The 21,692-nt window shown below is 30.8% G+C and overlaps 3 protein-coding genes across 10 annotated transcripts; all 3 read left to right on the top strand.

Annotated features, from left to right (window-relative positions):
* Positions 1-2,933: 2,933 nt before the first annotated feature.
* On the top strand, positions 2,934-5,034 carry LOC133805722 (uncharacterized). The gene is made up of 4 exons (XM_062243883.1): positions 2,934-3,715; positions 3,810-3,939; positions 3,982-4,389; positions 4,492-5,034. The coding sequence occupies exons 1-4, from the start codon at positions 2,934-2,936 to the stop codon at positions 5,032-5,034; spliced, it is 1,863 nt and encodes a 620-aa protein (XP_062099867.1).
* A 139-nt stretch (positions 5,035-5,173) lies between these two features.
* Positions 5,174-7,096, top strand: LOC133805720 (uncharacterized). The gene has a single exon (XM_062243882.1). The coding sequence runs from the start codon at positions 5,174-5,176 to the stop codon at positions 7,094-7,096; it is 1,923 nt and encodes a 640-aa protein (XP_062099866.1).
* Positions 7,097-11,450: 4,354 nt separating this feature from the next.
* Positions 11,451-16,016, top strand: LOC133807134 (beta-1,3-galactosyltransferase 7-like). 8 transcript variants are annotated; one of them, XM_062245300.1, is made up of 11 exons: positions 11,451-12,027; positions 12,194-12,290; positions 12,379-12,434; positions 12,542-12,762; positions 12,857-12,920; positions 13,944-14,016; positions 14,097-14,217; positions 14,319-14,406; positions 14,491-14,616; positions 14,994-15,103; positions 15,380-16,016. In XM_062245300.1, the coding sequence occupies exons 1-11, from the start codon at positions 11,936-11,938 to the stop codon at positions 15,526-15,528; spliced, it is 1,197 nt and encodes a 398-aa protein (XP_062101284.1). In that variant the 5' UTR covers positions 11,451-11,935; the 3' UTR covers positions 15,529-16,016. The 8 variants fall into 8 exon arrangements, with proteins under 8 accessions (XP_062101284.1, XP_062101282.1, XP_062101280.1 ...); XM_062245298.1 differs by having other exon boundaries at positions 12,376-12,434; XM_062245296.1 differs by having other exon boundaries at positions 11,452-12,027; positions 12,185-12,290.
* Positions 16,017-21,692: the final 5,676 nt, after the last annotated feature.

Genomic DNA, 21,692 nt, shown 5'->3' with positions numbered 1-21,692 from the left:
TGAACCTTCAAGTTCAGACCTCCCTCCAGTACATTAAACATTCATTAAATATATATATACCAGCACTATTTTTTTGAACACATAATGGCCTATGCATACAATGAGATCATATTAATCTAAAATTTAAAAACTCCAATATACTTGCAAAATCATGAAGCTAAAACAAAGGAATTACTATATTCTAAAACACAAAATCAAATACCATCGCCAGAATGAAACAAATCATGTTGAGAGTCTATTATCGAATAACAAACTTATCAAAAATTAATAAAGAAAAACAAAAGTCAAAATTATAAAATAATATCTATTTTCAACAATGGAGCAACCTTCCTCTATAATGATTTCTAAGTTTCGATCCTCTTACCGACAACAACAATGGTAGACTTATGCTTTTTGCAGTCAATTTGGACTTTTCATTTCAGAGAGGAGAGTTTTCCTCTTCATTTTTTTAGCACCACTTGAAGAAGAGTGTCCATATCCCAACCGTGTGATTGCTATTTTAGGGAAAATCCAAAAACTTGAAAACCAAATATTCAAACACCAAACCAACAAAAATGGTGAGTGTCGGAGATAAAACCTGAAAGGCGAGGCTAGAAAAAAAAATGGGGGAGAATGGAGGAGAAAGGGACTGAGAAAGAGCAGTGGAGAGAGAGAGAGGGTTTACAAATGAGAAAAGAAAAACACTGTTGACGCGGTTTTTCTCTTACAGATAATTATACGAATAAGTAGGATGAATTAGTGCAAATTGGTAAACCGTAATATGAAAAGAACTGTAATCTAGACTTGGGAAACTAATAGCAATAGAAAGATGGTCACTCCTTTTTTAGGTGGTTCGAAGGTTAAAATCCCTCTAGTCCACCAGTCGATATTGTTGATATCTCTTGACTATTTCTTACAAAGTGCTTCTTTACAAAAATATCCTAACCCCTTGCACTACCCAGGGTCTTGGTATTTATAGGAAGATGATATATGGGTTGGCAATGGGGTCATCCCGTGATCTCTTTATCCTTCACGTCATATCTGTGACACTGATGATTAATTCCTAAGCCTTACAGTGAAGTGAGGTCTAATCAATAGGTAAGGATGGGTAATGGGCCGCATGGCCCAAATCAGATGCGGGATGTCCGAACACGCACGTTTATACTGCGCATCCGAGAAATCAGGAATAGAACAGACACGTGATGTCTGATATAAGCACGTTTATATTGTGTGGTTGACTTTACAAGGATTCGGGTGTCAGATCTCTGTCGCATCACAAGCTTAATGCGGCGCCAGCTCGTGACACTCATATTGCTGACACGATGGCTCCAAGTAGCAGCTAACTCTCTAACCAGCTCGGGCTGGCTAGATAAAGGCCCGTAATAAACAGCTCCGGGTGGACGGTTGACATGTGGCAGATCGAATTAGGCCCTTCTCTAGCTCGCCAAAGTGTGCGGGTATTTAGGGCGTACAAACACGTTAGATAAAAGAATAAAAATTAGAACGGTATAAGACTTTTTTAAAATTCAGTATATTTCAAATAAAATACAATATAAAAGAAAGACACCATATACTTTGAATTTTTTTTTGATTTGCGGTGTTGTGTGTAATTTATTCTAACAAAAATATGAAAAATACGGTGCATTACAAAAATACAGAATTTTTGGATAAAAACACGGAGGGGTAAAAGTGTAATTACGAAGTGAAAAAATCGTTAATAAAAGTGGTAAAATACAATCTTGTGTGATCAACATTTACAAACTTGTAAAAATCTGTTACAAAATTGTAATATATGTTACATGTTTGTAAATAATATTTACAAAAAATCAGTTATAGAGTTGTAGATTTTTTTTTGTAGATAAAACTTACAAACAAATTCATAACTAAATTTTTTATTTTTGTAACAATAATTAACAAATCTAGTTTTACAACTAAGAAAGATATTTTTATAACTAATATTTCTGAAAAATATTTTATAGTTAAGAAGTCATAACCAAAATGTACATAAAAATATTATACTTTTCCATATTGTTATAATATTGTACGAATAAATTGCAGGAACATTCATATTTATACTATACAACTTAAAAATATAAATTTAAGATATTCATTCTTTATAAAACACTTTATTGAATATATATAGTGGTGAAATACAATATTTTTTTAAACAAGTTTTACAATTTTGTAACAACAATTTACAAAACTAATTTCACAACCAAAACGTTTATTTTTGTAACTAATATTTACATATATTTATAAATTTATTTAACATGATTGTTACAAAAATTTATAAAATTAAGTTGTGAATTTAGTACATATTTGTAACAAAAATTTATAAAACTAAGTTTCTTACTAAAATATACTATTTTATTTTGTAACTAATATATACAAAAATATTAAAAACTATAGAATAAAAAGTGTGTTGCTCCGGCTCTCTCTCTTCCATGGCGAGGAGGCAAAAACTAGGGCTGAAGCTTGCAAATTCTACGGTCTCTGTGGAGCTCCCTTCATCTAATGGTGAGAATACTGACCAAACTCGTCCAGAGCAATCTGTGATTGAAGAATCTGAGGTCTTCGGGTTTACGGAGGAACAGGATGAGGAAGTTCGGTTCGTGGAAGACGTGCAGAACCACGAATCTGAGATGGTTCATGAAACAGCGAACTGGGCTGCTGAAGTTGAAGAACAATCCTACCAGGACTCTGCAAAGGAAACGTGGGCTAAGTTTCGAGATTCGATTCCCTCTTACGGTGGAACGAAATTACACTACTCAGAACCTCTTCAGAAGGATGGCTAGATTATTGCGAAATTGGATTTGGAGGAGATTGAAATAGAAGCTTCCTTCTGGAAGTCTGCGATTATATGTGTGGTAATTGGGGCTAATCCTCCTCTGGCAGTGTTTGAGGGTTTTGTGAAAAGGATTTGGGGTAAACTAGGCATTGTGAGTATTGCTAGAATGAATGATGGGTTTACTATGGTGAAATTCAGAGATGAGGCAACAAGAGATCTTGTGTTGGAGTCAGGGGTGGTGCATTTTGATAGGAAACCAATGGTTCTACGACCTTGGACCACTGATGTTGAGTCTCTGAAATCCATCAAATCAGTCCCTATCTGGATTAGGCTGCCCGACCTTGGGTTGCAATATTGGGGAGTGAATTGTCTGAGTGCCCTAGTTATCACAATAGGAAAACCCATTATGATTGACAAGATTACTCAAAATCGTTCTATGATTAAGTTTGCTAGAATCTTAGTTGAGATGGAGATTGCCGATACCCTGCCGAAATTCATAAGTTATTTTAATGAGAATGGGCAAATCGCTGAACAAATGATTGAGTATGAATGGCTCCCTACTAAGTGCTCAAATTGCAAGAAAGTGGGTCACTCTGTGTCGTCTTGCAAGTTTGTTTCTCAGCCTGTTTGGCGGAAGAAAGAGGGGAAGCAAGTGGAAGGAAATAGTGAAGGTGTGAATAAGGACCAAGTTGAGGTTGAGATGGCAGCTGGCCAACTAGAGGATGCATCTGATACTGTTCAGATTGTTTCGCCTGGAGCTGGGGTTCCTTCCAGCTCATCTCAGCCAGTTGAAGCCCAGGTTACTTCTATTCCAGTAGGTGATAACTGGATTTCCCCGAAAACAACTAGAATTAAGAAGCAAGGTGTTCAAGTCCAGGTTAAACAAACCAAAAACAAATTTAGTGTTCTTCAGGAGGGTCAGAAACCAGCTAATTTAGTTCCAACTCAGTCTAATTCTCATGGATTACACCAATATTCTGAGTTGGAATGTTAGAGGGATGAATAAAGTGAATAAACAGAAGCTTATTCTGGATGTGTGTAGGTTGAATAAAGTTGGGCTTGGTGCTTTTCTTGAAACAAAAATCAGGGGAATTAAATTGACGGAGGTTATGAACGCTATGTTTTATGGGTGGGAGTACTACAGTAGTAATATTGTGGAAGGTAGAATTCTGGTGATTTGGAATGCTAATGTGGTGTAGTTGCAAGTTTTACAGGAGAGTGATCAACTTTTACACTGTCAAGTTCGGATACATAATCAAAAGGTTTTCTGTATTACTTTTGTTTATGGTTCAAATAATTTGGAAATGAGGAGATCCTTATGGATGGATTTGGAGCACTTATCGAAGCCTAGTAATGCTTGGTTGGTTCTTGGTGATTTCAATGCAACTTTTAGTCTGAATGATAGAATGGGGGGTCGTCCGATCACTGACAAAGAAATGGAAGATGCTAGACATTGGCTTGATCTTGGATTGGTGGAAGAAATGAAGACTATGGGGCCGTTTTATACCTGGTCCAATAACCAAGAAGGTGGGGATCGTATCTTTTCCAAATTGGATAGGGTGTCCGCTAATGAGACTTGGATGGATGAGCATCCCTTAGCTTCGGTAGGGGTTCAGTGGGAGGTAGGGTCAGACCATTCCATGATAGTGATTAAGCAGCTGCCTGAAATTAAGGTTGGGGTGCGTCCCTTTTGTTTTTATAACATGTGGATTGTGCATCCTCAGTTTAGAGAAGTTTTCCTTAAAAACTGGAATCAACCTCTTAGCTTTCCTGGAAGGGGATTAGACCATATTAGTTGGAAGTTACTTCGGCTTAAACATACGTTGAAGAGCTTTAACTGGAAGATTATGGGGGACGTGGTGAGTAACTATGAGAGAAGCAAACTTGCTTATCAACAAGCTCATTCTATCTGCCTTGCTGATCCTTCCAACAGAGAGGTTAGTAATAATGATAGAATGGCTTATCTGGAGTTTAAGAGACATGAGAAGTTATATGCTAGCTATATTTCCCAAAAGAGTAAAATTGATTGGTTAAGGTTTGGGGATTCCAATTCTTCTTTTTTTCATTCCAGTCTGAAGAAAAGAAAATTAGCTAATAGAGTGGTTTCCTATGTTTCGGCTGATGGGAAGATAGTAGATGATTATGATAAGGTTTCGGCTCACTTTCTGAATCACTTCAGAAATTTTTTGGGATCAACCAGTGCAGCTTCAGGCAATATAGATTTTCAAGCTATTGGGCAGGATTCTGTTCTGAGCAGTGAGGACTAGTTGGGTTTGATTATACCTTTTACTGTCAAGGAGGTGAAATTAGCTATGTTTAGCATCCATTCTTTGAAAAGTCCTGGTCCGGATGGGTTTGGGGCTGGTTTTTTTTAAAGCTTTATGGAAGGATATTACTTGGGCTGTTATGGATTTCTTTGAATCTGCTAGAATACCTCTCTCGCTGAATAGTACTTTGCTTACTCTTATTCCGAAAGTGGATCACCCTACTAATGCTTCTGAGTTTAGGCCTATTGCTTGCTGCAACACCTTATATAAATGCATTTCCAAAATGCTTTGCAATAGACTTAATCTTGTTCTTCCTGCTTTGATTAGCCAAAATCAAGGGGCGTTCATTAAGAATAGGTTCCTTGCCCATAACGTTCTTATTCTCCAAGATTTGTTAAAAGGTTATAATAGGAGAAATGTTTCTCCTCGTTGCATTATGAAGATAGATATAAGCAAGGCTTATGATTCTATAGATTGGAATTTTTTGGAGAACCTTCTTAATGCTTTGTGCTTTCCTAAGAGATTTATTAAATGGATTATGATTTGTCTAAGAGGCTCTTCTTATGCTTTGGTGTTGAATGGTAGCATTCAAGGGAGGTTTAAAGGTGCTAGAGGGCTTAAACAAGGAGACCCAATCTCTCCCCTCTTGTTTGTAATAGTGATGGATTATTTAACAAGATTGTTGTTAAAGACTTCTAGGGAGAAAGAGTTCAAGTTTCATCCCTTATGTAAATCTTTAAACTTGGTTAGTCTTTGCTTCGCCGATGATCTCTTACTGTTTTGCAAAGCTAACAAGTCTTCGGTCAGGCTAATTCAGCAGGCTTTTTCAGAGTTTACTAACACTTTTGGTTTGTCTATTAATAAGTCCAAGTCCAGAATTTATTTAGGGGGTCTGGTTGCAGGGGAGAAGGACAGTTTGCTGCAAGATTGTTGTCTCCAAGAAGGGCAGTTTCCCTTGAGGTATTTGGGTATTCCTTTGAGACCTACTAAATGGAGGGCTTGTGACTGTGTTATCCTGATTGATAAGAAGAGAACTCGTTTGAAAGGGTGGTCTAGTCGCCACTTATCTTATGCAGGTCGGGTTCAGTTGATAATTTCAGTTTTGTTGGGCATTCGTTCTCATTGGATGAATATCTTTATCTTACCTCAAAAAGTGGTGAAAGCCATTGATAGTTTGTGTTTGAAATTCCTGTGGGGTGAGAAAGATAATAGAAGTAAAATGCATAGAATTTCTTGGGAGCATGTGTGCAGACCGAAGTGTTATGGAGGGTTGGGGTTCAAAGATAGTGCTTCATGGAACAAAGTTATGATGGCTAAGTACATTTGGGCTATTACTTCTAAGCAAGACTTGTTATGGGTGAAATGGGTAAATGGTATCTACCTAAAGGGTATTTCAATTTGGGATTATAGACTGAAGCAGGACACCAGCTGGTACTGGAGGAGGATCATCAAGCTAAGTCACATTTGGCTTGATGCTGTGATGAAATCAGCAACCAGAAATGGGAGAATCCATATGAGCACTTTGTACTCTTTAGTTTGTCCTGGAGAGCTGGTGCATTATGGAAAGTCTGTCTGGTGTAAACTTTCGGCCCCTAAGCACCAGTTTATTCTGTGGATGGCAGTGAACCAGAAGCTAAATACCAGGGACTGGCTTCAAGCTTGTCATATTCATCTTCCTTCTATTTGCTGCCCAGTTTGTGGTCAAGGGGAGGAGACTCACTCTCATTTATTCTTTGATTGTATATTTTCCAGGAAAGTGCTTCTTGCTGTCCAGACTTGGCTGAGAGGTTTTTCTTGGCCAACTAAGTTCAGGGAGTGGATCAAGTGGATGGCAGTGCCTCGGGATGGCTGGTTCTCTTTGTTGATTCATGCAGCTTGTGCAGCCGCAGTGTACCATATTTGGCTGAACAGGAATCATTGTTGGCTTAATCAGTCCTGTTTGCCAGTGTACCAAATAGATCACTTGATTAGATATTCTATAAAAGCTAGAGTTTTAAACTTAGCTGGTAGTAGGTGTACTTATAGAGAAAAACAAATGCTGAGGTTTGCTTGTAATCTGTGATTTCTGTTGAGGTTTTTGTGCGAGGAGATTGCTCCTTTTTCTGTGTTAGTTTGTTGCTGTTTTGTAGTTAATTTGGTCTGGTTCAGGCTGTTGTAGGTTGCTCTTCCTCTCAGCTTTGGTTGTATTAGTTTCATTGATCAATATATTCTTTTCTTTGATCAAAAAAATATATATATATACAAAAATGTTACATTGCATAAACCAAGTAACAAATATTAGAAAAAATATATAACTACTAATATAGAAATAAATTATATTTATTAAATATAATAATTTGTTTAATATTAATAATTCATTCATTTTAAATATATAAAAATTAAAAAAAATTGAAGAGAAAATGATTGAATATTATTATATCACATCAATATAATTAAATTACATCAATTAATAATGTTTCTTTTTATGAGTACGCGAAAAAATAAAAACTCATCAATTAATGAGTTGTATTCTTGTTTTTTTCTTTTTACTAATCTTTGTGTATTTTTTGAAAGCACCGTATATTTATAATTATTTGTATTCACCATATATTTCAAAAAAATTCTAAACATGCAATGTTTTATGTAATTAATCCCTTAATATTTTAGGTTCTTAATTTCGTTGGAAACAAAGATATTTATGGCTCTGATTGGTATAATATCCGAATCTAATTTTATCAATTTAAAATTTTGAAAACAGTGAGACATACAAGAATAAGTGATTGGTAAGATGGTTTTGAAAATAAAATTTAAATAAGAATTCTAATTTTGTGTTCTAAAATAAAAAATAAGAATATCACGTTTTCTCTTATTCCAAATCATTGTATCCTAAAATCCTACAAATCTATCATTTTTTTATAATTTCAGATTTTCTATCAATCACATATTCAGTTTTTTAAAACCCAAAAATAGTTACTGAATCAATCACATTTTCAAAAATATGTTTTTAGACTATAAATTCATATTTTTATTTCAGAAACACAATTTTAAAAAATGTAATTTTTCAATCGCCAACCAATCAGGCCAACGAATACTATTTATGTCAAACTAATTCTAATCAACCACTTATAACCGCCACAGAGATATCATAATGTTAATTGCAACTTTTGAAGTAATTAACAGACAGTTTTTACTTATTCTTCTCATCATGACACTAATATATAAATAAGAAAGAGTTTTTAATAATTATGTTTCTATACTAGTTACATTTGTATGGTTATTCGTTTCAGATATTAAGTTATTATGATTAATTTATTAATTTTTTTTAATTAATCAACAAAGTGAATTACTGAATAACAATCTAACAACTAAAATTTATATAAATATATATAATTAAATATTTATATACAATGTACGCAGAATTAGTTCCCAAAAGAGATTAGCTACCTCCAAATTCGTATCTTTAGAAGAAAGAAAATTTTAGAATATAATTAAACATATATTATTGAAATAACTATTTTTTATTTTCAAAATATTATTATATATAAGAGAAAATATCATTTTGCCTCTATGTTTTTCCCAAGTATGCAATCGGTCCATGTGTTTTGTTAAATGTCAATTCAAACTACGTGTTTTACAAAATAAATCAAAATAGTACCTAGACCCGATTTTTGTTAAAATATTTTCAATTATAAAATCAATTATTGAGTTATTAAAAAATAAATAAGTTTATAGTAACGGAAAAGGTGATCGAGAAGATAAGAGTAAAATATTATATTTGAAAATATTTTGACTAAAATTGGGTTTAGTGTACTATTTTGATATATTTTGTAAAATATAAAGTCTGAATTATCATTTAACAAAATACAAAAGTCAATCGTGTATTCCAAAAAAACACAAGGCCAAAATGATAACAAGATATTTTTTATTACTATTTTCATTTGTTTTGATAATAACTTAAAGAAAACACACTAGAAAGAAGTTAACAAGTGTTAACAAGTTAACAAGAGTTAATGCTGTCTTGTTCATTCCAACAAATACTAATAAGTGCGTTTACTTATTTTGAAAAGCATACATAAATTTTATATTATATATATAAAAAATTACCAAACAAATAAAGTGAAGCAAGTTTCTAGCACAAATTAATAAATAATATATAATAAAGTAGGACATGCAAAATTAAAAGGAGTTAATTGCCAAAATAAAATAAAATTGATAGGCATTAATTGATGTGACTTTCCAACAAGGGAAACGAGTTAATTTAAATTTCATGGATTAGAGATGCTTTTATTTGGTGGTCACACATTAATTAATTAAGGAAAATTATCATTTATTTATTTATTTATTTTATTTAAGTCTGTTACCAGGTTGATCACGGAATTTGAATTATTATTTTTTAAATAACCTTATGTTTTTTGAAATAGCCAAACGAGTCTCTACTATTTATTTCCAGTTAAAGTTTTATTTTTAAATACAAAATATTATTACTTCAAATATACTAATATATTTTTAAAAAATGTAAATAAATTATAAAACCAAAAACTTAAAATAAATGAAATCTAAAATGCTTAATTACCTCGATAGTTTAATAACATTAAGAATTATTATATATTTTTGTGTGATCAAGGCTCTTATATCTTATTTAGAATTGATCACCCTCGAAAATCTTATCAAAATAAAAATCTATATAAAAAATGTATATTAGTATATTTCTTTTCTATTTTATTTCTTAAAAGAAAGAGACCACACATGCTCTATTATAGACCAAAAAAAAAGTATAAACAGTACTTGGAATCCCCAACCTTATTTTAGCGTATCATTTAAATCCTTAAACTAATTTTTACAACATTTAGATCCTCAAATTTATATTTTAGTATCACATCAATCCCCCAAATAACATTTTTCATCCAATAACTATTGAAATGCCACATGGCATGCATATAAAATGGGACCTAACTGATACACATGAGAAAAATTGAGAATCTTAAGTGCTATTTACATAAAATATACATTATTTATTATTTAATAAACTTCATTTCTTTTCCAAAAATAGATAAAAGTATCATTTAACAAGTTTTGGTCAAAGTTTATTTTAAATTACCCAAAATAAGTTAAATTAAAAAAATAAACGATTAGTTAAAATAAATTAAAGTCTATGAAAAAAAAGTGAACTAGAGACCAAAATTTATTTTATATAATCATTTTTAGTTTTTTTTTAATTGATGGTGTTTTAATTATTTAAAATAAAGTTTAACTAAGTTTATTCTATTTTGCTCAAATACAAAATGACAAATATATAATGTCATATTAGAAGTTATTTAAAAAAATTGAATATAAATAATGTCATTTTATACAAATATATAATAAATATTGTATTATAAATTTATTTTATACGTCATTTTTGTTAAAATTAGAGTTCTTTTAATTCAATAATAATATATTATTTATTTAAAATAAAATTTAACCTAAGTTTCCTCCATTTTGCTCTAATACAAAATGACATATAAATATTGTATTTATGTATTTATTTGTCATTTTGATATTGTATTTATATGTCATTTTGTATTAGATCAAAATGGAGGAAACTTAGGTTAAATTTTATTTTAAATAATTAAAATATCATCGAATTATAAATAAAAATTACTAAAAATGACAAAAAAAAAAGGTGTGATCCCTAGTTTCTTTCTTTAATAGATCATAACTAATTTTATTCTTTTTAAAATCGTTTTTGACCAACACTTGGTAAATGATACTGTTATCTATTTTGGAAAAGAAAAGAACTTTAATAAATGATAAATAAAGTACATTTATTTATTTATATAAATAACACTTATGGTCCCAAATTTTCTAAAGTGTATCACTCAAATCCTTACTTTTATGCTTGAGACGTGACATTTAATTGTCATTGGATGTAAAGAGTTAGTTAAGGACTAAGGTAGATACCAAATTATTATAAGTTTGGGATCCAAATGCCACAAAAATTAGTTTGGGGACTTAAAAGATACACTAAGGTAAGGTTAAGATTCCATATGCTATTTACCCCAAAAAAAAAAAGAAGTTTGTTTTTGTAGTTGTTCTTTAGTCATGCAATCAAGGTTTTAGTTCCTGCTATATATATTTTAGAATATCACATAACAACGTTTTACTTATTTTGCATTGCTATTTTTTGTGGTGCAAATTTGTTCATCTAGCCTTGTCAAACTTTTTCAATAGAAAATCCCAAAGTGTTTTACTATTTCCTAATTTGTTGTTGTCTTAACATTGCACTTGGCACGAACTTTACTAATAATACAGTTACCCCTCTCCTAATTTTGACTAGAAAAGTCATAAGTTTTTCTCTTTCTTATTTATTTACTTTTTTTTTAAAGAAAAAAGAAAACCATTTTCTTTGTTATAAAAAAAAAGACAGAAATCATAAGAAGTGGCGTGACTGTCGTCCACACCAATAAATTTAGAAAAGAAGGCCCAAAAGTCTCTTCCTAATCGGGCCCTATGGCGTCCTCGCTCGCTGCATCTTCATCTTCATCTACATCTACATGCCGCACGAACGATACCTCGCAAACTCGCCTCTCTCTCTCTCTCTCTCTCTCTCTCTCTCTCTCTCTCATATTTAATAACATAATAATTTCTGAATTCTGTTTTTGGTTGGTCCTAATTTCCTTTCATTTTCATAATATTTTTTCTTCTTTATTATATTATTATTCAACGCTTCTCATTATTCTAAATTCAAACGCGGCTTTCTTCTTTTTAATTGAACCCGTTGAGTTAAATACACAACGGAAAGAAAACGAAACCACCAAATCAAGTCTCGATTTCAATTCTTTCCCTTTCCGTATTCGTTATTATAAATAATCCGAATTCGGTTAAGGCCTTTTCAGTTTCATTTTTTAAACTCCCTATTTCAGAGCCTCTCTTCTCCTCACAAATGAAGGGTCGGAGCTCCGGCAGAATCTCCGCCAAATGGATTCCATTTGTTTGCATGTCTTCTTTTTTCCTCGGCGTTCTCATCACTATTAGGTTTGTTTTTCTTACTTCATGGAAGCTTTTGTAGTTTTTGTTTTTGTTGGTTTGACTTGATTTCATTCATTCTGCTATGGAATTTTTTTTTTTTTTTTAAAAAAAAAGCAAAGTAATGATTTTGAATATTTAATGATGAGGCTCTGATTTTGGATAGTTCTTCTAGAGTGTGGACGCCACCTGAGTCCAACAATCAACTCATCTCGAGTCGTCGCCATGAGCAGGAGCTTCAAGTCGTCACCGAGGATTGTGCAACCAAGAAGGTAGTTTTGAATTTTTCCTACTCATATATTCTGTGTACATTTTCGGCGTTTCATTGGATTTGAAGTTTTTCATGATTTGAATCAGAAGCCCGTACAAGAAAAGGATGTGATGAACGAAATTTACAAGACCCATAAATCAATTCAGTGAGTAATAACTTGAGCTATCTGGTCTACTTTGGATACAAATCATCAAAATTTGTTATTTTATTTGTTCTTTTTATTAAACAATCTGGCTGGTTTTGAATGCGGAGCCGTGTCAGATCTCTAGACAAGCAAATGGCAATGATTCAGATGGAGTTGGCGGCCACTCGGAGTTCTAGGGAGATGGGATTGTCTGAGGGTTCAGATACCAAACCAACGTTGCCTCAAGAAGGAACTCCGAGGAAGAAGGTGTTTATAGTAATTGGAATCAATACTGCTTTCAGCAGTAGGAAGCGTCGTGATTCGGTTAGAGAGACATGGATGCCTCAAGGTATTGTACTTGTGTTAACTTTTATTTCCAATTGGTTTTTTGATCTTGATGTTGTGGTGGTCTTTTGGCTGAATTTTCATGCTTTCTTGTTCAGGGGAAAAGCTTTTGCAATTAGAGCGCGAGAAGGGTATTGTTATTCGCTTCACAATTGGTCACAGGTAAATCGTCTCTTCGATTCTTTTTTTTTTTAAAAATAAGCTTACTAGATTGAGAAATAAACCGCTTGTTAGTGTTAGTCAGACAATTGATTCTTATAAAATAGTCATGGAATTGGGTTGTTTATTTGGCCATGTCCATTAGATAATGAGTTAACGATGGATTACTTTTATGTACCTTTTTTTGGTTAAACTTTTCTTCATACAATTATCCATGGACCCATTCTTGTACAACTTTCCTACTATCTATTTCAATCTCTCTCTCTCTCTCTCTCTTCCTTCTTCTTATATTTGTTTGGGGGATTATTGCAAATATTGTGCTGCCATTCTTTTTCACTACATTTTCTCATATAACCCTATTGCCATACCAGAATGTAAAACAATTTGCAATATGATGTCCTTTTAACTGCATATGCTTCTTATGGATGAACCACCATGATTTTCACATGTATGGTGCTTTTACATTCTTCCTCTGCTTGGTCTTCTGGTGTGCATCAGTAGGTCGCTATCCAGAAAATTAGTGTCTTCTAAATCAGTTAGCTTATAAATCATCTGTATTACTTCTGTACACAACATCAATTATTCTGGAGTAATTAGGACAGACACTCTTTTTTTCTATGTAGAGGCTAACTGTGTGTTGGTTAAATTTATACCTTTAATGCTACTTATAACGCAGAGATAAATTCTATTTACTTATAGCAGAGGATTATGCATCGCTAAGAGATGGTTTTGTAACTACAGTAGAAAATACATTTTTGGTTTGCCATTATGTATTTTTATTGTATGTTTATGTTGCACCGAAACAAACTTCTACCATTGCAACATTAGAAATATCAATCCTAGAATTCAAATGATGGTGGGACACTAACACAACCTGAGATGACATACATAAAATAGATGTACTAGAAAATTTCTGATTTGATGTGTTATGGTGTATTTTATACATTTTATGAAAGTTGTGAAAACCAATTATTATAGTGCTAGTGTGCTTCCTTCTGGAACTGACCTGAGTTACTATTTGCTCAGTGCAACATCCAATAGCATTTTAGACAGAGCCATTGATTCGGAAGATGCTCAACATAAAGATTTCCTTAGACTGGTAAGAAATGGAGCTCTTTTTGTGAGAAAGTGAAAATGGTTATGAAATGAATGTGGTATTAATATTGCCTTATTTTGCAGGAACATGTTGAAGGTTATCATGAATTATCTGCCAAGACAAAAATTTACTTCTCTACAGCAGTTGCAAAATGGGATGCCGATTTCTATGTAAAGGTCGATGATGATGTTCACGTCAATTTAGGTATGCAGTCTTTTGATTCTTCAATAATTTCTGTTAATTGTTTTATACACAATTTCAATCCCTTACCAAGCTTGAGTATTTTACACGTTTTTTCTGTGCAGGTATGCTAGCTACCACTTTAGCCCGACACCGTTCAAAGCCAAGAGTCTACATTGGTTGTATGAAGTCTGGACCTGTTCTTTCTCAAAAGTAATCCCCTTGGAGCTATCATATGAATTTAGTTTGTTCATCAATATATTTATTAGTACTGATTTCTTTACTCTTATTTTCTAGGAGTGTCAAATACCATGAACCAGAATACTGGAAATTTGGAGAAGAAGGGAACAAATACTTCCGACATGCTACTGGGCAGATCTATGCAATCTCCAAAGATCTAGCTACATATATTTCCATCAATCAGTAAGCTATATTTTAGTGTAAAATATTACGTGGTTAGAGTTCTTATCCTTGGATTATGGAAGATTCTGGATTTAACATATCCATGCCAAAATTGAAAGTAGTAACTTATTTTTCGTGTCAGAATGCAATATTCTGAAAACAATTTTGAACCTATCTTTTATTTTGGTCCGATATAAATGATATATTCTTGGAATTTGTAATTAAAGTATTGGAACTAATCAAACAATATTCTGTAATTAAAATTTGACAAGTGTTTAAGGGTGAGATATCTGAATATTGCTAGACAAAAATTAGCTCTTGAAATTGTTGAAATATTTCATGTGGTCACTCTTTGACATTTCATGGTCAAAGTTCTGAGATGCTGTTTTTGACTGCAGACCCATATTGCATAAGTACGCCAATGAAGATGTATCGCTTGGTGCATGGTTCATTGGTCTTGAAGCTGAACACATTGATGACCGCAATATGTGCTGTGGTACTCCACCAGGTACTGTTTTTAGAACTAATATTGATTAGGAATGTCTAGTAGCCATACCTAACAAAAAGTTCAATTCTTGTGATTCTAAAAGGTAATCATGGTGCATGTCGTGTGCTTCTACCATTTACTTTAATTTTTCAACATAATACAAAATGTTCAAGATCTAGAAAGTTTTTATGCCATCATATTCTATGATAACATTAAATAATGAGTGCTCACGCCTAAGTCTTATAATTGGAAATGGTTGTGACTGGGATTCTTTTTTATTCAAATGCACAACTGCAGATTGTGAGTGGAAGGCACAGGCAGGCAATGTCTGCGTTGCATCATTTGATTGGAGCTGCAGTGGGATCTGCAAATCCGTGGAAAAAATCAAATTTGTTCACGAAAAGTGTGGTGAAGGGGATGGAGCTGTCTGGAGTTCCTTGTTTTAAAATCCATTCAGTTTGAGGTGTCTTCTTGGCCAAACATGCCAAAAAATGTTTTATTGCAGACACGGGAGGCAGTTTAAGAGTTCAAATTGAGAAGGCATTTATTGATAGTGATAGATGATGCACACGTTGAATGAATACGTTGCTCTTTCAATTTTTTGTTGAAAAGCCTAGTAAGAGCCCTGCCAAAGTAGACTTTGTGAAAGTGTTTGCAATTGGGAAGGTGTGATTTTGGCAAAGATTTTGTTCAACATATCTTCCAAGCGTGGGAGGATATGAGGGGTATTTATTCTGTTCGCTTCATTTTTGTACTAGCTTCTTCCTTATATTTTTGGCATAGAAAATTTGAATGTAATTCTGTGGACGTAGGTTTTGTCAAACACTGCAAACCCCTTTAAAAGCCACATTCCAGATGATGTTGTATTCTTAAAGTGGGATAATCGTGTACAATGAAAAAGAATAATAAAATAAGGCATTTTTAAAATTTGAAATTACAGTTTACAAAGGTCTTATCTTATTTAGATTTAATTCATAACGTTGTTTCTTTATCATATGTTGATGGCACTATAGTTTATTTATTATTATTTTTTATAAATAAGATGGCACTATAATTTATATTAAGTACATTGTACGTTGAATTTAAAGAAGAAAATCAAAGACCGTGATGGGACTACAATTGTGTAAAAGTATTAAGTTTTTTTTAAAAAAAGAAAAAAAATGAAGATGTGATATTTTTTCTTTTGACATTGGGGAAAGAAATGGTTTTATTAATCTATAAACGTATTTCTATATAAATAAATTTGGGGAAAATGTGGCAAAAATTCCTAGTTTTTAAGTTTTTTGCCATTTAGTACCTAAAATGAAAAAAATATATAAAATCATATAAATTATTTTTTAAAATAAAAAAAGTAATTAAATAAATTTAAAACTTGATTTTAAACTAATTAAAAAATCTAAATGAGAAAAAAAAACAATGCTCAAATTTAAACTAATAAATTCGTGTTCATGAATCCTTGAATTCCATTCCAAATTTAAACCAATTTAAATAAAAAAAAAAAAAGGAGGATTTACAAAAGATACCGTATTATGCAAAAATATTATAATTATACAGCTATACCGATATTTTTTCATTTATACGGTCTCAGTTTATTTTTTTCATTTTCACGATGTTATAAAAGCAAACTATTTCTGAACCCACCATGCGGCAACAATTGTAGAGTCTCCAAACCCAACTTAGAACTAATCTTGTTCTTAAGTACTATATATATTACATTACCTAGTATATATATAAATATTGGACAATTCTTCTACAGGGGCTTCACTTTAAGTTCTACCGGTAAGGCTTTCAATGTTTCTCGACCCGTGAACAGTTTTCGACGCAACTTTTTTGTATGACCGTGTATATTGTAGCTATTTAGAGCATCCTGTAAATTTTCAGAAAATTCCGAATAGTTTACAATATTAAAAACTAGGTTCAAACATGTTGTTTTCCACATGCATAAAAAAAATTACTCACGCGTGCAACAACATGTTTGAACCTAGTTTTCGGTACTATAAACTATTCGGATTTTTCTGAAAATTTGCAAGATGCTCTAAATAGCTACAATATACACGGTCATAAAAAAAAAATCGCGCCGAAAACTGTTCACAGGTTGTAAACACTGAGAGCTCTACCGGTAGGGCTTAAAGTGAAGCTCGTATAAGAGAATTTCCCTATAAATATTTATGTATATATATATATGTATATATGAGTATGTTTCCTAATGATTGCCTTGAACCATGATCGACGTCGACATACTCTCCACGATGTGATGGCGATGACTTTTTCTTCATCAAATTCACCAACACAAGCAGATGCGCCCAGAATCATAAGCAACTTTTTTTTTCTTAGCAAGTAGAAAGAGTCAGACCAAGATTAATTTTGAGAAGAAAGTACACCAAGAGGAATCGATCGGAGCCATAAATGATGATTATATATATTATGGATTATTGGGTTGTTGTCATTTACTCACTGGGCAAACAAAGAAACAAAAAAAAAAACTTCATATAAATATATATATATATATATATATATATATATATCTTACTAAGGAAGATAAAAGGGGATAATGAGGATTGGTGTGGAAAAATTGTGTGGTAAGAAAAATAATAACATTTATTTTTGTCTTTTTCATCATTGCATTTTGTAGTTTTATTATGTATTGCTAAAAAATATATGTAAATTTCACTTGAAACAATTTCAAAAATTCTGAAATATTCATACAATGTCTACATGAAATATAAATATTTCTAATAATAACAAAAAAAAAATGGATAAAATACTATGCTTCTTTGCATACTCAAGAGATCGTGTTTCTTTTTTATGTGTGGTATTTTTAGTTGATTTTGTATTTTTAGTGTATTTTTATAAATATAATTTTTTTTTATTTTTTATCGTTGTTGTGCAAGTTGATTTTATATATATATATATATATATATTTAGTTTTCCTATAATTTTGGTTGATGTCTAGTTGATTTCAAATTGAGTAAATTTTTGATAATTTTACATGTCAGTTTAGTTGTTTTTGTGTTGTTTAGATTTATGTATAGATGTTTTCATGTTGTTTTTTAGTTATTTAAGTTTATATATAGTTGTATTGTTGTTGTGTTGATGTCTAATTATTGTTTAGTTGTTTTCATAAATATTTTGATTTAAAAAAAAAAACATGTTAGTATGCGATGAGTTGACTTCTAATTGTTGTCCAATTGTTGTTTTTTAGTAGTTTTTTAATGTGTTAGTATGTAGTGGGTTAATGTTTAGTTATTTTTCAATTGTTGTTTTTTTTAGTTTATTTTGGATATATGTTTAGTTGTTTTGAGATATATTTTTAGTTTATTTTTGACACATTTAAAAATGCTGGGAAAAACTGTTTTGAAGTTGATTTTTTGTTGTTTTTTAGTTTATTAATACAATGAACTGATGTCTAATTACCTTTTCAACACTGTATTGTTGTGAGCAGTGACGAAGCTAGAAATTGTACTCAGTGATGGCTTGAACAAAAAAATTAATTCACAATTAATATATTTTAATACTAAATTTATCTTTTCAAATATTCATATATATGTTCATTTAAAGAAAAAAAATCATTGTCATAAGAATAAACTAAAATTTGCATTTACGAATATTCATGTTTTAAAATCATTGGATGATTACGTTATTGTCAAGATATAAAAAAAAATATATATTTCAATATACACAAGTAAACAATATATTAAACTTCTATTTTATTTTACAATTGATTCTTCAAAATAATCATAGAAAATGATATTTTCTCTACTATAATAGTATCAATTTTAAAATTCCTCTAACCAAACTTTGTTTAATGCTCTTGATTGAATTCTACATTTTATCAATGGAAATGTCTTGAGGTAAGGTTTATAAAGAACTTTTAGTATGTATGCTTGTTGAACTTCATCACAATTTTTTTAGAATAATTTGAAATTAAAGTTCTCAATTCTGGTCATTTTCAAAATATTGAGGATTTACGTTAAATACACATAGATTAATTTTATAAGGGAATATACTCATTTGGTACCCTATCTTTTTGCAAAGTATCATTTTGGTACCATCTGTTTTCAATAATGCTCATATGGTACCCTGTATTTTAAAATCGTACATATTTGGTACCCTAAACTCAGATTTGATAGATAAAATTTTGTCAATTTAATCAAACTGCTGTCAATTATGTAAGTTACAAATTTAAATTTAATTACATATAACTGATGACAGTTTGATCATATTGACAAAATTTTATCTATCAAATCTGAGTTTAGGGTACCAAATATGTACGATTTTAAAATACAGGGTACCATATGAGCATTATTGAAAACAGAGGGTACCAAAATGATATCTTGCAAAAACACAGGGTACCAAATGAGTATATTCCCAGTTTATAATTCATCATTCTTATAACTAGAAATTGATTAATCTTTTATATTTTTGCAATATCTTTTTACCATATTTTTCAAATTTTAATAATATGACAATATAAATAAATTTGATTATAATTTTAAAAGACAATAATTTATATATATATATTTGCCTTAATCTAATTAATGGACTACTAATATGTTCTTAAGATGAGTATGAATTTGACAATTTAGAAAGTGAGGTCTCCTTATACTAAAAATATAAAGCGAGTCAATAATTAAATATTATATACATATTTATGGTTATGTTTTTTTTTAATATTTCAGTGTAGGCTTGAGCCTACACATAGTCAAGAGTGGCTCCGTCCCTGATTGTGAGGTTGTTGTCGTGTTGTATTTAAGTTGCTTTTTTGATATTGTATTGTAGTATGTTACATTTTTAAAATGTAAAAATGAACTTTTTTGATGTTTTTGTGTTGTTTTTTGGTTTTTTTTTAACTGCAATGGATTGCACTGTGTTATTAATAGGTTGTTGTCGTGTTGCTTTCTTGTTGTTTGTTTAACGTTATGTTTTATGGATTGATGTTTAGTGTAAATCGTATTTTTGTAATTTTGAAACATTAAAATCATATTTTTAAAAACTTGAGTTACTAAAAATATAAAAAAATAATAACAATAATAAATAACAGTAAAAATATAAAAAAAAAAATCATAAAAATTGAGTATTTATGGAAAATCCCTCAAAAATTATGTTCTTATGTTCATCCATGATGAACACAGATTTAAAAATAACAATTATGGGCAAAACCCTGAAAAAAAAATAGTGTTTTGTAAAAATAGTAATAATGAAAAGTTTTATTAGCAAACTAACCACCCAACAAATTTTATTAGTAAAATGACCATCTTCTTTAAAATTAAATTAAAAATGATTTAATAAAACTTAAGTAACATTAGTTTAATATTTTAATTTTCTGAGTTGGATTAAACAGGAAAAAAAAACCCCTCCCCTCAACATCACTTCTTCTCAACCTCTCCTCACTCTCCTCCCCCTATTTTCCACTTCAGTTCACGTTTTCTTGTTTTGATTGGCTTTTAAGATATCTCTCATCTTTACAACTCCTTTTGTATCTACAGTTGTAAATTCATTCAACATTAACTGAAGAAAAAATCAAGAAACCATTGAAGAGGATGATGAATTTTCATCTAACAATTGTAAATGTTAGTAATCAACTTGAAGCTCATATTTAATAATTGGGTATTTATTATTTTGAATTATATAAATATATTAAGCATAAATTTAAATTTTTCTGCAAAAATATCAAAATTTTGGTGTGAAAATAAGATAGTCTCAAGATCGAAGACGACATGCAAATAAGCGACCATGTGTGATCCTGCGACCTTATAAGGTCGCACAAGGCCGCTCAGTGTATTTTTTTAGTAATAGACAAATTTCATTAAGCTATCCTATTTGATTTATAGGGTCACATAATGTCGTTTATGGCCGCTTTGTGTGTGTTAAATTGAACTTGAATGATTTTACAATGACTATAAGATAATTAATATGACATTTATATTTTACACTTATTAAACTAAAAAATTAATTTTATGACAGGTATATTAATTTTATTTGTATGGAGTATAATGGTGAGTGGAAGATTATAAATACAATAAAACATCTATACAAGAATAGCTTTGAGACCAAATTAATAGTATTCTAATTGAGAGATTATAACTAAATAGAGATACCTATACAAAAAAAAATTCAAAACACCCGAAAGTATCAATTTTAACAACAATAATAATAAAAACTTCCTAATAAACTATTACATATTTAAAAGTAATTCATGTAATTCAAATGTGGAATAAATATTTGATTGTCTCATTTGAATACAAATAAATGACATAATATATAAATATATATATATATTTATTTGAATGTATATATAATTATTACTAGGGTAAATACTCATTTGGTACCCTGTGTTTTATCGAAATACACACTTATAATAATGATCATTCAATACCATCTATTTGCAATTCATACTAGTTTGAAACCTTCCACTGCAATTTGGTCAACTTATATTTCAAATATGACCATATTATCCATCTTTTTAGTGATTATTTAATTTTCTTTTTGTTTTTGTTATTTTAAAATGTTTTAAAAATATTTTCTGAATTAATAAAATGGTAAATACTTATTTGATATCTTGTATTTTATCAAAATACATACTTGATACCCTATGTTTATAATAATAATC

The sequence above is a fragment of the Humulus lupulus genome, chromosome X (genome assembly GCF_963169125.1).
Source record: "Humulus lupulus chromosome X, drHumLupu1.1, whole genome shotgun sequence".
NCBI classification, from domain to species: domain Eukaryota; kingdom Viridiplantae; phylum Streptophyta; class Magnoliopsida; order Rosales; family Cannabaceae; genus Humulus; species Humulus lupulus.
This window is presented reverse-complemented; position numbering and strand designations above follow the sequence as displayed.

Coding starts and splice junctions, on each gene's coding strand:
- LOC133805722 (XM_062243883.1), top strand. CDS start 2,934: ATGAATGATGGGTTTACTATGGTGAAATTCAGAGATGAGGCAACAAGA. Junction 3,716..3,809: donor GCTAATTTAGTTCCAACTCA/GTCTAATTCTCA, acceptor GGATGTGTGTAG/GTTGAATAAAGTTGGGCTTG. Junction 4,390..4,491: donor CGGTAGGGGTTCAGTGGGAG/GTAGGGTCAGAC, acceptor GTGCATCCTCAG/TTTAGAGAAGTTTTCCTTAA.
- LOC133805720 (XM_062243882.1), top strand. CDS start 5,174: ATGGATTTCTTTGAATCTGCTAGAATACCTCTCTCGCTGAATAGTACT.
- LOC133807134 (XM_062245295.1), top strand. CDS start 11,936: ATGAAGGGTCGGAGCTCCGGCAGAATCTCCGCCAAATGGATTCCATTT. Junction 14,407..14,490: donor GGACCTGTTCTTTCTCAAAA/GTAATCCCCTTG, acceptor CTTATTTTCTAG/GAGTGTCAAATACCATGAAC. Junction 15,104..15,379: donor GTGCTGTGGTACTCCACCAG/GTACTGTTTTTA, acceptor GCACAACTGCAG/ATTGTGAGTGGAAGGCACAG.